Raw genomic sequence first — 14,541 nt, forward strand, 5'->3', positions numbered from 1 at the left:
GAGGCATGTGTTCAGCACGCATTGGGCCATCGAGGGCTTTGTTACGACGTGCCAGTGCTGCAACTCAAAAACTCGGAAGGATGCATGGAAATCCCGTAACCATATGGATACATGCGTTACCAATTTCATGAACACGAAGAAAGGTTTCGAAAAGGTTCCGGGGTGACCTACGCTCTATACTTTCTCGTGCTCCTGCCTTCTCAAGTTCTCCCGTGTACGTCGCCGTCTTCCTTGCCCTCCAGCTCTGTTTTGTACTTGCGTGGTCCTCTCGTCGCTGTGCTATATTTTGTCTTGCATTGTCCTCTTGTCGCTGTTTTATACCTTGTTGTAGCTTAGTCCTCTCGTCGCTGTTCTATACCCTGTTGTAGCATAGTCCTCTCGTCGCTATCCCGTATCTCATTTCCGCGGACTCTCGCCACTGATTTGTGTATCGCGCTCATGAGTTTTTGTTACTGTCAAGTATCCTGTGCACGTGTAATCTTGTCGCTGTCCTGTATGTATCATCTGCCCGTGTTGTCTTGTATATTATCGACATGCAGTCACGCGCCAGTGAACCTTTGATTGTTGGAGCGTATAGTCTGCTTTTGGCAGAAGCCGACGCTTGCGTCAATTGCAGCTGGGCAAACCGTATCGAGGGAGCGAGGGGATCTCCGGTTGATCTCAGCGGCATTGCTGCCGGCGGCAGAAGTACGCGACAATTCCAGATTTGGGAGTGCGTTTGGATTGTTTGCACATGCGTGGCAGTCGGGCGACAGCCTCTACTCGGACATCCCATATCACATATTTATGTCCATCATCTCAACTTTTGACCTCATGCCTCTGTCAGCAAAGCTATCATCCCTCCCTTGATCTCTTATCAAAACATACGATGTCATGGCTCCATGAACATCTCGTGTGTGTATGCATCTTGACGATCGTTTCAAGCTTAGAGTTACGGAAATTTCATCGTTGTTGAATTGCTTCCGTCTTGATGCTACACAGATTGTCGTCTTTGACTGGTGTGCTTAGATTTTGAGCCTGTTCACCCACTGATGTCGTGAATATACTCCTACAGATATTCAATATACGGTTAGCCTCTGCATAGCTCATAGCTGTGGAAAGCTGCCGGATCGGTGATATGCACTCTTCCAATCTCGAACATATCCATTCGTATGCATAGATGATATAGAAAGCGGCCGACCATTTTTAATGTTTTAGTGTTGAAAATTCTCTTATGACTTCTCTATGTCGGTCGGACCAACAGACTGCTTGGTAAGTTTTGCTCTCTGTGATGACAATTGGGGGGCATGATACTCCAGCATCTTTTTCTATCCTTTCGATTGTCAAAGATCCGTTTCTGACACAGCACGAGTGCGTAGTCAAATACTCTTGTGGGTTTGTGGCTGATTTCAGTATATGATATCCGTCTACAGCGCATAAACTTCGTTGCCAGACGCGTAGCAACAAATTATCGTGTCGAGTATAGACGCCTCTCAGACTTTTTATTCACTGTGATATTCTGAACCTCTAGCTTTTCAACCCGACTATACCATTTTACTTCGTAGGTAAATGGTCAGCACATATAACGCGAAAATTCGAACCACTAGAACACGGTCGATGTCACAGACTTCGGCTTTAAAGTAGACGAAACCGCCAAATACAATGTCTCTACCATCTGGGCTTGGACAGCGTGTATGGGTGTTGCTGCTTATGCAAGCTCTAGATCTTCAGGACAAAGGGATTTGATTGATTGTCGGGCGAGGTGCGCCGCCTCTGCGGTTTGAAGCGTTTGGAGGGTCGCGAGAGCTGTGTCTAGATCGAAGTAGGGTGCAGGATTCCCATCGCCATAGTAACGACCGGGGAGCGTCGTCGTGCACAGTGCAGACCCTCACTGGCGTCTATTTGTCGGAACTTGAAACGCCACTCATACATGATGCAAAGCCAGGCTCTGTCCCTTTTCGACGGACAAAGAGGTTCTAATTCGCAGTGAAACAGTTCTCATTTTCCGTAGTAGTGGTAGCGAGCGTCCCGGCCGTTGCTAGGGGGCTCGCCCGCCGTGAGAGGAGCTCCGAGGACATGCGCCGTTCTCTTGGTACGGTGTTCGTTTATTTAATTTTTGAAAACAACGAGGTCCCTGACTGCACAAATTTCAGGGCCAGTTTCGAATCGTTACTTTGTCGTCTTGAGCGGCTGATCGGCTGTGATGCAAAGCATCTTGCGGGCTCCGGTTAGACCCTGCAGATTCGCTTTGTGATTCGCTTTGGCTTTCCGGAATCACAACGGCTGACGCTTGGTTTCCAATTCTATTACATCTAGATTTTGCCCACAATCACTTTGGTTTGCCTTCCTAGTTTGACCTTTTGAGTTGGCACCGGTGCGGACTAAGGCTGTTCTCTGTCCACATCCGTGACGGAGGAATACAACGCTTGGGATGCATCACTATGATGGCGGCCGTAATATTTAAATGCCAAAGCGCGGCTCATAATGTTCTCTATTCACCTTCGTTTCCACACTCACCTCCCCCTCGTCTCCTACTGCGGATGCGACTTCCGATCAATTATCTATTCAATAATCCTTTTCTACTCTACTCCATGGACTCCATCTTCGACTTGGAATGGCCCGACCTTGGACTCCCATCCTTGGAGTTGGAGATGGAAAACATAGGCCAGTCTATCAATTTTGACTCTGGCAAGCCTTTTGAGCCGGTTACATTGCCGGAATTAATTAATAGGTAATGGGCAATGCTTCTTTGACCGATAGAGTATCTGTTGATCAGTCTTTTGTCATAGCGTGTCGGCATCTTCAGCTACGACGCCTATAATCTTGCAGACACCAATAGTTGCGTATGTGGTCCGATTGAACTCGTGTCCGCGAGTCGTGTTAACTTCACTATCTTTCACGGAGATAGACTTGAGCCAGCAGCTCTACCGGAAGACTTGGAAGGGAACCTTGCTTTGGAACGCGAGAGGCAACTTCTAGAAGAGGATGTATTACCATCCTCTAAGATCCCCGACGTCGGTCTTTTCTCTCGTCTACCGACGTATGTACCATACTCTTGGTTGCCTCCGCCCTTTGTCCCGCGAGCGAAATCAACAGCAGGCCGCCAGCCCACAGGCCCATCGATCCCAGCCTCTGCTTCAACCTCGTCTGAGCGTCAGGTTTCGAGCGTTTCAAGTGTTGTCCCAGCATCTTCGATGCCACTGAACACACCTGGGATGGAGCCTTTAGAGATGGTCTTGCGGTCCACCAATTCTTCGCCGCTCCTCAGCCACCCTCAAAGGACCATGCAGTACCCTGCTCCTTCATGGGTTGGGTACACGAACATTCTGGGCCTATCTGGACAAACAGGATGGTTGTGAGTGGTTTTCTTCTGCCAAGGTCAAGACGCTCCTTGACTAATCGTTCTCTTTGTTGCAGCTCGCGCTCCCACGTAGGCTCATCTGCTCCCGTCGCTGTTCCTACCACACCGTCTATTCTGCTAGAGCCTCATCCACTGCAATCTCCAGCCTCCAACGTCGTCTCTGCTGGGATCGCGCCCCCTACGGTTCCACCTGTTACGGCCGAGGAGAGTCTTACCCCAGGCTGTTACACCCGATGCCTTGGCCCTCCTCCCGAAGATGCAGAATCTTCTACTCGCCGTGGTACCAAGAACAAGAGGGAAAGTGCTGGAGATGAAGAGAATGACAGGGCAAAAAGGACATGCCTTGCAGAACCAGATGAAGATGAGTCCGATGATCCCCCTATCAGTTGTCTGTGGCGCAAAGGCTGCAACTTCTCTGGTACCCCCGTCAAGCTTGGGCAACACATCATGTCGGTGCACATGCCGGGCTCCAGGCCAGATGTAGTGATCGTACGTTCTTCCGACCAGGTGACGTGCGGTCTCCAGGGTGCCGAAGAAGAGCCATGTACATTCCGCAGTGGGATTCAGGATACACTGGCGCACATTCGTGAGGTGCACACTGAACAAGTAAAAGGGCGGTGTACTCACCCAGACTGCCGGTTGAAAAAGTCCAGCAAGTGGGACAACTACGCACGACATATGAAGTCGGTCCACTGGAAAGTGGAGGGCACAGTGTTGACGTGCCCGACTTGCGGGTCGCAGCCGAGGCAGGACATGGCAGTGAGGAGGAGACATACACGCAGGTGTGTGCGGAATTTCATGAAGCGCCATAAAGACGAGTTCAATCCGGGATGAGAGTGCGCCGTGAGGACAGGGAGGCTGGATAAGTGGATCAAGGGTTTGGAGATGATGGACTTGATGACCATGGTCATCTAACTTATTGCGCTGTGAAGTGAATTGCTATCTGGTCGCTGCTGTTTCGCACTGTATAAATATTACTCTGTTGCATTGTTCTACTTCTGGAATCGATTGTGTCTTGTGATACATTATGTTCTGTGATTCTGGATTGCTTATGATCATGCGCGGGAATGATCATCCATGGCTTGCTTTCTACTTTTTGGTGGTCTCGTACCCGTCGACACGTCTGGGCACGAGAGCACTTTTTGGTAATAGCTTCCCTTCGCAATTCAGACACATTGAATGATATAAATATCAGAGAGATGTCTCAATTCGCAGTAACTGAGAATTGTACATGGTCCTTCGTCTCTGTTTGCATTCCCGCTGTGTGCTGAGAGCTCACTCGCGCATGATCATCCATAGAATGGTCAACTTATCCCTACCGATCGATCAGGCGTCGCGCTCGATACTGAATGCGATTGATTCGGAGCGCAGTCGACTCTGCCGGCCCGAGACAAACGAGGCCAGTCAACGTCCGAGATGCGCCGGTGATTGGCTCATGCAAATCCAAGCCGATGCTCAGTCCATTCTTACAAAAGACATGCAGATACTCTCATGCAGGACAACCGAGTGTTTTATTTGCCGACCCAAAACATTCACTGCAACACCTTCAGGGACACCTAAGCTGGAACGTCGAGCGATCTACAGAACTTAGGCCGGTGGCGAGCATTTGCCAGTGGCTTTATACCTAGCTAGTAATGGCTAGACCCAGTGAAATCAATGCAATTTGACCAGTACATCTAGCATAAGGGCAATGTGTCCGAAGCTCACCATAATATAGTCTCCAAAGACTCCAGCCAAAATCAAGGTGGCCCTCACTGACGACGCCAACATTTCGAACGTTGTATGATATGTTGCTTGAGAAATAACTCGAGATATTATTGGATGAACATAGTGCAATCGACATGACTATGAGCTGCACTTAGTTGCAGGATGCAAGGATACCGACAGAAGGAATAGTGTAATTAGACGTACTTTTCTGGCACCTCCTGCCCAAACTACAGGATGCTCCGCGTGACACGCAAGTCGATGCGGTGACATGGCAGCCGCAAAGTCTGCCAAAGTCTGGATGCATAGACACTGTCCTCCAGAAACACGACTCCGCAACAGCAACTTTCATGTACAGTCAGGCTTCATTCATCCCGCAATGTCGCCATTCAATTCCGACACACATATAGAGTAGCTCATGAAATGTCATCTTTCTGAACCAGGTATGAAGCCCCCCTGCGAGCGATTGTGCTCGATCCTGATGCCAGTGAAAGGGTCCAATCTCTAGTCCGTCTCGGGTCCTGTTATCATCTACAGCCATAAAACCATAGCCCTTGAGCTCTTCTGGAGGTGTTTGGACAAGGTGATGCTGTAGCAAGAGGAATCACGAGAGCAGACAAATTACACAGGTGTACGGCTTTATGGTGAGTCTGTCGAGTAAACGGTGCAACGGCCCGTGCGTACACTGCAACTTCCTCGGTTGAAAAGGTGCCGAGGAAGGCGTGGGACATTTTATTATCCGGTCAGGTGACGACCGCGTCGAAGTTAGAGCGCTTACGCCATCGTTCGAACTGACTCTTGAACTTACACGGTAGTTTTTCTGCCAAGTTCCTGTATCAGGTGAGGCCTCTAGCACAAAAATAAAGTCTTATTTTACTGGAGTGATTCGAGAGTTTATCCTCATATCATACAGCTGCAATTTGAGATTTCCCCAGAAGTTGGATCGTCTGCATGGCAGACTTGTACGCTCTTCTCGGAAGCATTGTTGGATCACTAAAAGCCGTACATGGTCAGCTATCTGCTAGGGCTGCTGATATGGAAAGGAATTTGTCGAAAATTTCAGTGTAATGAACCAGACTGCGGAACACTACTCGTACACGATGTGTATCCTGGTGCAATGCTTCTTCACTTTGCTGAGTATATAAGACGTTGCTGGAATGCGTGGAGTGGCCCAGCATGCAGAATATTTTACTTTGGCTAACCACAGGTGACCGACGGAGGCTTGATGAGAGATTCTGACGTCGAGGTTCGTACCGCTTTGGCCCACCTGCGCCACCAAGGCAAAGCCATGGACGTGGCTTTGGATTTGCTTAGTGGGTACGCCCGCAGATTGTTCTCTCGTTTGGGACTAACCTTGCCACATAATGTCCTCAGCCTCGCTTTGTTTTCTCGTCCACATTAATGTTAACATGGCAGTGCTCTTCGGATTTGAATCTCTCCACTACCTTGATAAGCAGCAAAGCACAATCTTCCATCTTGCCTATCACGATACACTTCTTTCCCTGCTCTTCGCTTTCCCCTCTTTGCGATTGATAATGGATTTAAACGATGTTTTTATTCACCCTAGAGAACCAGAGCGATCGTACACTGAAGAAGCCAGGGAATGGGCAAACTCGGTATTGAACTTTGACGGACCACCCGTATCGTCATCATCAGACCTCCGAAATATTTCCGCTACGTCTCCAGACATCCCTACTGCACTGTGCGTTCTTTGATTACTTTTGTTCTGACGCAAGAGTTGATTGTATTCTCGTTTTTAGGGCCGGTGATGGATCTAGTATTATTTCGCAAGTATCTGTCGACCCACCATCTCGGAGCAACCATGAAACTCTACCCAATTCTGACAGTCTTGCAGAAAGCCTGGATGCGGTTCTTTTTTCCACAGGTCCCCTCTACGCGAACTCAGCACTACAACGCACAATCTCCTTGCCCGTCGTCCCTTCCTTCCGATCGTTGATGGAGCCTTTCAATATTCTCTCTACTCCTGGAGTTGTATCTTGGCAACACGGCACTCTGCCTGAATCATCCAAAAGATCAATCGCTCCCTTGACGAGCTTTGTTTTTCCAACTCCTTCGGCACGCCAGAGCTCTGCTCAGCTGTCACAGTTCCAGATTCGATCCCCTAGCACGCCCGACGGCGGGCCCAGAAAAGACGCCACTTCTGCGCATCATAACGGTAGCCAAGAGTCATGCGACACTTTGTCTATCTCGGGACCACTCCACTTGACAACATCCGTTCAAGACGCTAGGCCTGGCGCTCTTGCCTATCCCTCGCCTGAGGAAACAGAAACATCTGATCCGCAGCCTTCGCCGGACGCACAGGCTCGTCGTTCCCTATCTCCTGCCTCCACACTTGTACAGCCCGCCCGGCCCAAAGGAAAGCAAGGAACCAAACGAAAGGGGCGCGACGACAGTGGAGATACCAAAATCGTGGAACCCGCCCGGAAACGGCAAAGGAGCGAGCGCGTCGAGCAGGGAATTCGCTGTCGGTGGAAGGGCTGTGAATTCTCTGGCACTTCGATGGACGTCTGGGAGCACATCGTCAGCACCCACCGGCCGGACAAGCGGCCGACGCCTGCGCAGCTCAACATCGTAACAAGGGATAGCCTAGTTGAGTGCGGGCTTGCCGAGTGCCAAGCGCAGGGGACTGTCACGGAGATGCTGGCGCACCTGCGGAATGTGCACAATGTTCAGCAGGAGGCGGAGAAGTGCACTCACCGGAACTGTGTGCGGAGGGCGGCGAAGCGGAGGAGTTCCATGTCGCTGGTGGAGAACTACGTCCGGCATGTGTTGGACGTGCACTGGAAGGTCGAGGACGTCGTCAGAACGTGCCATATCTGCTTGAAGAAGAAGCGCAAAGATATGTCAGAATCGAGAAACCACTTCTCGTTTTGCCTCGATCGGTTCATGGATCGCACCGCTGGATTTTCGCGAACATGAAGCTTTGAGCTGCAGTGTAAGTTGACTCTCGAAGAGCAGAGGGACTAAGCTTAAAGAACTGAGAAATGAACTCTTATTGTTGCTAATATTATATACGGTTTCTCCTGCTGCGCCATCGTCATGTATTCTTTTCACAAGTATTCTATCACCAACTCCGCTGCATCATGATGCCGTTGCATCGTACCTAGTTTTGGCTTGCACAATCCCTAGATTGTATCATCTACTATGTACTACAGTGCAACTCACGATTGCATTATATGGGTCGTACAATTGGTTCATCACTGTTTCAAGAATAGTGCTGTGTAGCCATTCATGGCCTGGAAAGCATTTTGAAGCAGCAAATAGTGATACAAGGGACAGTAGCCCGAATTTTCATCGTCTGCGGACGCAGAGTCAAGCCTCCGCCTGGATGGACTTGAGGACATACCCCTCCAGTCCACCACATACCCACAGCTCCTGCACACTCGTTCCCACAACGCCCACACTGTATGTCTTTTTCTCGCCACTTGGCCACGACACTTCCACTCTGCCCTTTGCAACCTTCACATTGACATTGAGACCCTCGTTGACTGTCAGCTCGCCCTCCTTCCCTCCGGCACCGCGTTTGCCGTCTTTCGCATACTCCCGCGTGAGATCCGCGACGAGCGACGGGCACTCTACGCACACCAGTCCGTTGTTGATCGCGTTGCGTTTGAAGATGTCTCCAAACGAGCCTGCGATCACCAGTGGCACGCCCGCCGACTTGAGCGCGGTTGCCGCTTGCTCACGAGACGACCCCGTGCCAAAGTTGTATCCAGACACAAGCACCACGCCGTGCTTCACGCCAACCTGCTCCGCCGCCTGCGCCTTACGGATCGACGCGACGAGCGCGGCAAACGTCGGGTCGTAGTTCTCCATCACCACCTCCGCTTGTCGCGCGAGCGTGATATCGTCCTGGTACGTGTACTTCCCGGGGTACAGCGCGTCCGTGTTCAAGTTGTCCTGCGGTGCAAAGAGCAGCGGCCCCGCGAATGTCCCCGGGAAGCCCGGAAGCACCGCCGCGCCCACTGCGTCTGTCGTCGGCGCGTCCGGTTCCTCGGCGGGCAATGCAGCGATTGAGAACGTCGGCGCGCCCGCGGGTGGGAGCAGCGCGGGATTGAGCGAGTCCGGCCCGCAAATGTACCCCTTTACCGCGCTCGCAGCGACGACGGCGGGGCTCGCGAGGTACGCCTGCGCGCGCGGGCTGCCCATGCGGCCTTTATAATTCCGGTTCGTTGCACTGATCCCCACCTCGCCGTCCTCAAGGAGGCCAGTCCCGAGCCCGATGCATGGGCCACAGCCTGCAGGTAACGCGCGTGCGCCGGCGGAGACGAGTGTTTGCCAGTGGCCGAGTGCCTCGGCGTCCTGTTGGACCTCGGAGCTAGCGGCTGCGACATAAAACTGTACGCCAGGCGAAACTTTGCGTCCGCGCATGACCGCAGCGGCAGCAGCGATATCGGAAAGACGAGCATTTGTACAGCTGAGAAGGTATGCTTTTTGAATACCAATGCGCTGGGACTCGAGCGCGGGAAGTGGTGTGGACACCTTGACGCTGTTAGGGCCAGAGACGTGCGGAACAAGCGTGGAAAGGTCGAAGATGAGGTGCGAGGCGTACGTGGCGCCTGGATCTGAAGCTAGAGGTGTTTCACGGAGCTCATCTAGTCTACGGCGGTTGATCCGAGGGTGTTCTGGTGGCGGGGGAATGTACATCGACAGGGAACTCTCCGGCGAGGAGAACGTACGTAGCTCTAGCCGTTTCAAAGCAAGCTCATACCACTTCAGAAGAATGTCGTCCACGGGAAACACGCCCACCAAGGCGCCCCATTCCGTCGTCATGTTCGCAATCGTTAGACGGTCGTCCACAGTCAAAGCAGAGACACCTTCACCAGTGAATTCGATAGCCGCATTCAAAACCTCATCGTTATTGAAGCTCCCGCAGAGCGCGACGATAACGTCTTTCCCAGTGACCCCAGGAGCGAGCTTGCCTTTGAACTCTACCTTGACCATGCGCGGGACCTGCCACCACGTCTTTCCAGTCGCCCAGAGCGCCGCAGCATCGGTGCGCACGATCGGAGTGCCCACACAGCCAACACCACCGTACATGTTGCTGTGACTGTCGCTGGCGACAGTCAGCGTGTGCGGGAATGCGTAACCCTCCTCGACAAGGACCTGATGGCCAATTCCGCGACCTGCAGGGAAGAAGTCGATGCTGTATTTTCTGGCGAAAGCTTCGATAGAGGCGTATTTGGATAGGTTTTTGGACGTCTTGTTCTGCACGTCGTGGTCGAGGGTGAATACGAGCTGTGAGGGGTCCTTGATTCGTGTAGCACCAATTGAGTTGAATCTAGGTGGTGGGTGTCAGCATGAGCAACACTGAGATGGGGCGAAAAGTGGACTGCGAGCCGGGGCGCCCACAAGGATTATCACGTCCAAATTATACAGAATGCAAGCGACAATCGAACAGACGTACGTACTCACTTGGAAATGACCGGGCCCGTATTGTCATGCGTCATCACATGCTCGGGGCGAATCATCACATAGTCTCCCGCCTTGACAGCCTTTCCTGGAGGGAGGTCGACCGCATAGCGCTGTATCACCTTCTCGATGACTGTCTGCGGCACTGGTCGCCCATGGCCTGGGACCGCTGTCGCGAACGTCCGCCTCCGCTCCGCCGTGCGTGGGCGGAGAGGGAGCGTGAGGATCCACCGCGGGCGCAATGGCATATGTGCGCTTCTGGTGCGCCGCTGTGCCCGTACACAGGGTCAGGGATAGGCGAGGACGGGGACGAAGATGGGAGACTCGAGGAGTGAGTGGACGAGCGCAAGGCCGCAAGCGCCGCCTCTGCGATGGAGCGCGCACGTGATCGGCCTCTGTCGTCGTCGCCGCTACGGTCCCCCCCTGGGCTCTCCTACCCACCCTGCCCGCTGTGCAGCCGCGTCTGTCTGCATACGCCTCAAAATCCTCCACAACTGCATCATGCTGCGGTCGGCGAGCAAGACTCGTTTCTGCTCCTCAGAAGGACTCAAAAGACATGCCTCATCTGCGCCGGCGACATGGATGCGCTCGTCCCACTCCCATCGCAGCGGGCTCATCGAAGTCTCGGCATGTCTGATCATACTGTGAATTGAATGAAATGCTTATCCGCCATTTTTATTGCAGTCGCCGCCTAGGTGCAGGTGCTCTCCGCATCTCGCAACTGCACGATCGAGTTCCTACTACTCCCACGGGTACTCTACAAGCACATTCAACCGATGGGCATCCGCGGCTGCAGCCCTGAAACCTGCACAGGGAGGCTCGGTGGAGAGCGGGCTGGGTGTTCCGATAGCCGACATACCCACGAGCAGGATTGACGAGCGCAAGGTAGTCATTGGCTGGGATACACACACCTGGTCGCGATAGTGCGTGGTCTTCCGGCTCTCTGTCTTATCTTGTTTCGTTGCCGCTGATGGTCTTTGATTGTCCTCGTCTGTCAAATGCGAAATCACCATCAAATTGACGTTTGCGAACCATAAACTATACCTTCGCATCAAAGTCACCATATCTGGCTCCGGGATCATTGTCGCTGTCCGCAATGCTTCCATCCCGTCACAAAACAGCGTCTCGTCAATACCTTTGAGGTGCGTTCACCCCTTTTACCAGTGTGCCTCTCCTCAACGGCTATCGCAGATTCCCGCAGACATCAAGCCATTACATGTTGAATCCAAGCCCGACGGGCTCGAAGTCACATGCAAGTACTCTCCTCCCCTCTTCCTCACATGCTTTGTTCCATCTCACCTCTCATCTTCCACTTGTAGGGCCCTCCACGCAACCACACACATCCTTCTACCCATGGTCGTGGCTCCATCAACATTCCTACGATCCATCATTTGCTCAACCACCTTCTACCGAGTGCGTGTTGTGTTTTGCATGCGTATGATGACGAGACGGGGCTGATAATTGGCCTATGCGTGACAGAAAAATCCTTTGGGGAGCAAAAATACTACAGGACCCGCCGACAGTGACGTATGAGGAAGCCATGGCACCGGACGAGCAGGGAGTGTTTAAATGGCTATCCAATGTTGTGAGTAGGTCCAGAATTCTGTTCGCACGTGGTCTCTCATTGTCCATGTGCAGGACAAATTCGGCTTCTGCTTCGTGACAAATGTCCCACCAACGCCAGAAGCGACAGAGGAGCTCTCTAGACGGATCGGGTTCATCCGCGAAACGCAGTGTGAGCTATTTATTTTGCTCTTATCCCAGCGAGACGTAATGATGTCTTATATTCGTCCACAGACGGGACGTTTTGGGATTTCACGTCCGACCTCGCAAAGGGCGACACTGCGTACACCACCATGGCGCTTGGCGCGCACACCGACACGACTTACTACGTAGACTCCGTTCCCTTGCTTCCTCCCTGTTTTCCACTAACCTTGCCTTTGGTGCGCAGACGGATCCTTGTGGCCTGCAGCTGTTCCACCTACTCTCTCACACGGACGGGAGCGGAGGCGCAACGCTGCTCGTGGACGGGTTCTACGTCGCGTCAATCCTACGCGAGCTGCATCCAACAGCATATGAGCTACTCGCGCGCGTGCGCGTACCTGCTCACGCAGCAGGGGAACACAGTGCGCTATACACACCATCTCCACGCGGGGGGTATCCCGTGCTCCGGCACGTCGACGGGGAGCTTGTGCAGGTGAGATGGAATAATGATGACCGGAGCGTGATGGATGGGCTGGAACCGGGCATGGTGGAGGGGTGGTAAGTCTCTCACTATAGGTTCCTAAGTATTGACGGCGACGGACGCTGATTGGGCGGGGCGCGGATAGGTACGATGCGCTACGGAAGTGGTACCAGCTCCTGACGAGTGCTGACTCGGAGTACTGGGTGCAGCTCTCGCCAGGTACGGCTGTTGGTATGTACATGAATGTCCTTTTACATCGGTGGTTCTCACCGGCAATGTTTGTTTTTGCGTTTTTTTGGCCAGTGGTCGACAATCATCGGGTGCTGCACGGCCGATCGGCGTTTGAAGGGAAGCGGCGAATGTGCGGGGCGTACATTGGAGTGGACGAGTACCGGTCGAAGTTGGCTGTGCTCACGGAGAAGTTTGCGCCAGACCGCATTGTGCGCGAGACGGCACCGTATGCGGAAGTGAATGGGCGGAGTGTGTGGAACCCCGCCCTGTGACCAAACTCTGGTATGACTACGGACTGCCTTTCGGGCACTGAACGCCTTCGCCTTCAAGAACATGAGCTCCTTCGTGGATTGTGAGTGGACTGGGGATTTCTGTCGCGTTTTCGTGCGCTTTTACTACGGATATGGTATATGGCGTGGCGCAATGGCGAAGTGTTTGTTGTATGCATACACAGCGGTGTACCCCTCTCCGACTCTTGTTTTATGACTCCACTAGCCGGTTGTGTCACCCTGGCTTGTTTGTCTGGATCCGGGTGGGATACGAGTAGATGCCAATGCTCGTTCTTTTGGATCGGATGCGATGACAAGACGACCGTCACGCAACGATCGAGGGACTCGATCAACGCACACAGGGTGCAACAGGGGTCTACCGGTGTCCACAAGGGTTGCGCCGGCCCGCACAATACATACCAACATTGTTTGATTCATTATGAGATATGAAGCTGGCTGGGATGAATACGCTCTGGCAATTAAAAGTTCAGGCGTGGTGTGCGTCTCGGGATTGGACCCAGCTCACAGTTTCTCTGCAGACAGGTGGAACGCCTCTTTTTCTGTTCTCGTTCTCTCTCCTTCGGCCAGGCGGCATCATAATATCATCTGCCGGTGGGGTGCTCTTCGACAACGTGATAGACACTGTGTCAACAATCAGGTTGCATCTGCACATGTATCGCGGGTTCATTTCCGCTAACACGGATCAATGAGCAGCAGGTGGTAGGTCGCGGCGAACTTGGGTACTGCGTGCGCCGACCCTGCTCTGGCTGCCATCACTCAGACATCGCCAGAAGGCTGTAGAAACCAGAGATACCTAGTACTGAGACGAATAACTTCAGGATGAAAACCGTTTTGCACAACGGTGCTAGACATTACTTATCCAGCTAGAAACATCGCGTATCTATCCACTTGTAGCACGGATTTCGTCGATCGGCACCAATTCGTCAGCAACAATGACTCACGTTTCGAGGACAAAGAGAGGGTGAGAAAGGACGACGTGGATGAGACCAAGCACCGGATCTGATATGACCGATCGCCACCAGCCGAGCAAAGCGTGTTCTTGTTCATGGTCAGATGAGCGTCCTTAGGAACACTAGCGCAGAGAGCGTCGTCGAATATAGATCAAAGCAAAGCACTACGATATAGGATTGGAAACCGTACAATAAACGCAGTCGCTAGACACGAACGAGCAGCAAGCAGAGCGACAATTCAAGCACAGATAACGATACATACAGATCAAAGCACAACGAGAAAATGGGTATCATGTTGGATCATTGGGTATCAAATCCCCCCCGCGCAGCACACCGGCCCCGCCCACATTTCTCCTACGTTCTTCGTCCGCCACCCTTCCCCACCGCCTGCCCGAACCCTCGATCACG

At 52.6% G+C, this 14,541-nt stretch overlaps 4 protein-coding genes across 4 annotated transcripts; 3 read left to right on the forward strand and 1 right to left on the reverse strand.

Moving 5' to 3' along the window:
* Positions 1–2,570: 2,570 nt before the first annotated feature.
* Positions 2,571–4,152, forward strand: FIBRA_08692 (uncharacterized protein; the record flags this gene model as incomplete). The annotated part of the gene is made up of 5 exons (XM_012330324.1): positions 2,571–2,710; positions 2,769–2,822; positions 2,888–3,334; positions 3,397–3,946; positions 3,994–4,152. 5 exons carry the CDS (start codon positions 2,571–2,573, stop codon positions 4,150–4,152), a joined length of 1,350 nt encoding a protein of 449 aa, XP_012185714.1.
* Positions 4,153–6,453: 2,301 nt separating this feature from the next.
* Positions 6,454–7,984, forward strand: FIBRA_08693 (uncharacterized protein; the record flags this gene model as incomplete). The annotated part of the gene is made up of 2 exons (XM_012330325.1): positions 6,454–6,746; positions 6,805–7,984. 2 exons carry the CDS (start codon positions 6,454–6,456, stop codon positions 7,982–7,984), a joined length of 1,473 nt encoding a protein of 490 aa, XP_012185715.1.
* A 393-nt stretch (positions 7,985–8,377) lies between these two features.
* FIBRA_08694 (uncharacterized protein) lies at positions 8,378–10,725 on the reverse strand (the record flags this gene model as incomplete). The annotated part of the gene is made up of 2 exons (XM_012330326.1): positions 8,378–10,346; positions 10,481–10,725. The coding sequence occupies 2 exons, from the start codon at positions 10,723–10,725 to the stop codon at positions 8,378–8,380; spliced, it is 2,214 nt and encodes a 737-aa protein (XP_012185716.1).
* Positions 10,726–11,693: 968 nt separating this feature from the next.
* On the forward strand, positions 11,694–13,165 carry FIBRA_08695 (uncharacterized protein; the record flags this gene model as incomplete). Its single annotated transcript, XM_012330327.1, has 7 exons — positions 11,694–11,890; positions 11,957–12,062; positions 12,116–12,212; positions 12,275–12,369; positions 12,429–12,739; positions 12,808–12,893; positions 12,966–13,165. 7 exons carry the CDS (start codon positions 11,694–11,696, stop codon positions 13,163–13,165), a joined length of 1,092 nt encoding a protein of 363 aa, XP_012185717.1.
* Positions 13,166–14,541: the final 1,376 nt, after the last annotated feature.

The sequence above is a fragment of the Fibroporia radiculosa genome (genome assembly GCF_000313525.1).
Source record: "Fibroporia radiculosa TFFH 294 genomic supercontigs, scaffold2006, whole genome shotgun sequence".
NCBI lineage: Eukaryota > Fungi > Basidiomycota > Agaricomycetes > Polyporales > Fibroporiaceae > Fibroporia > Fibroporia radiculosa.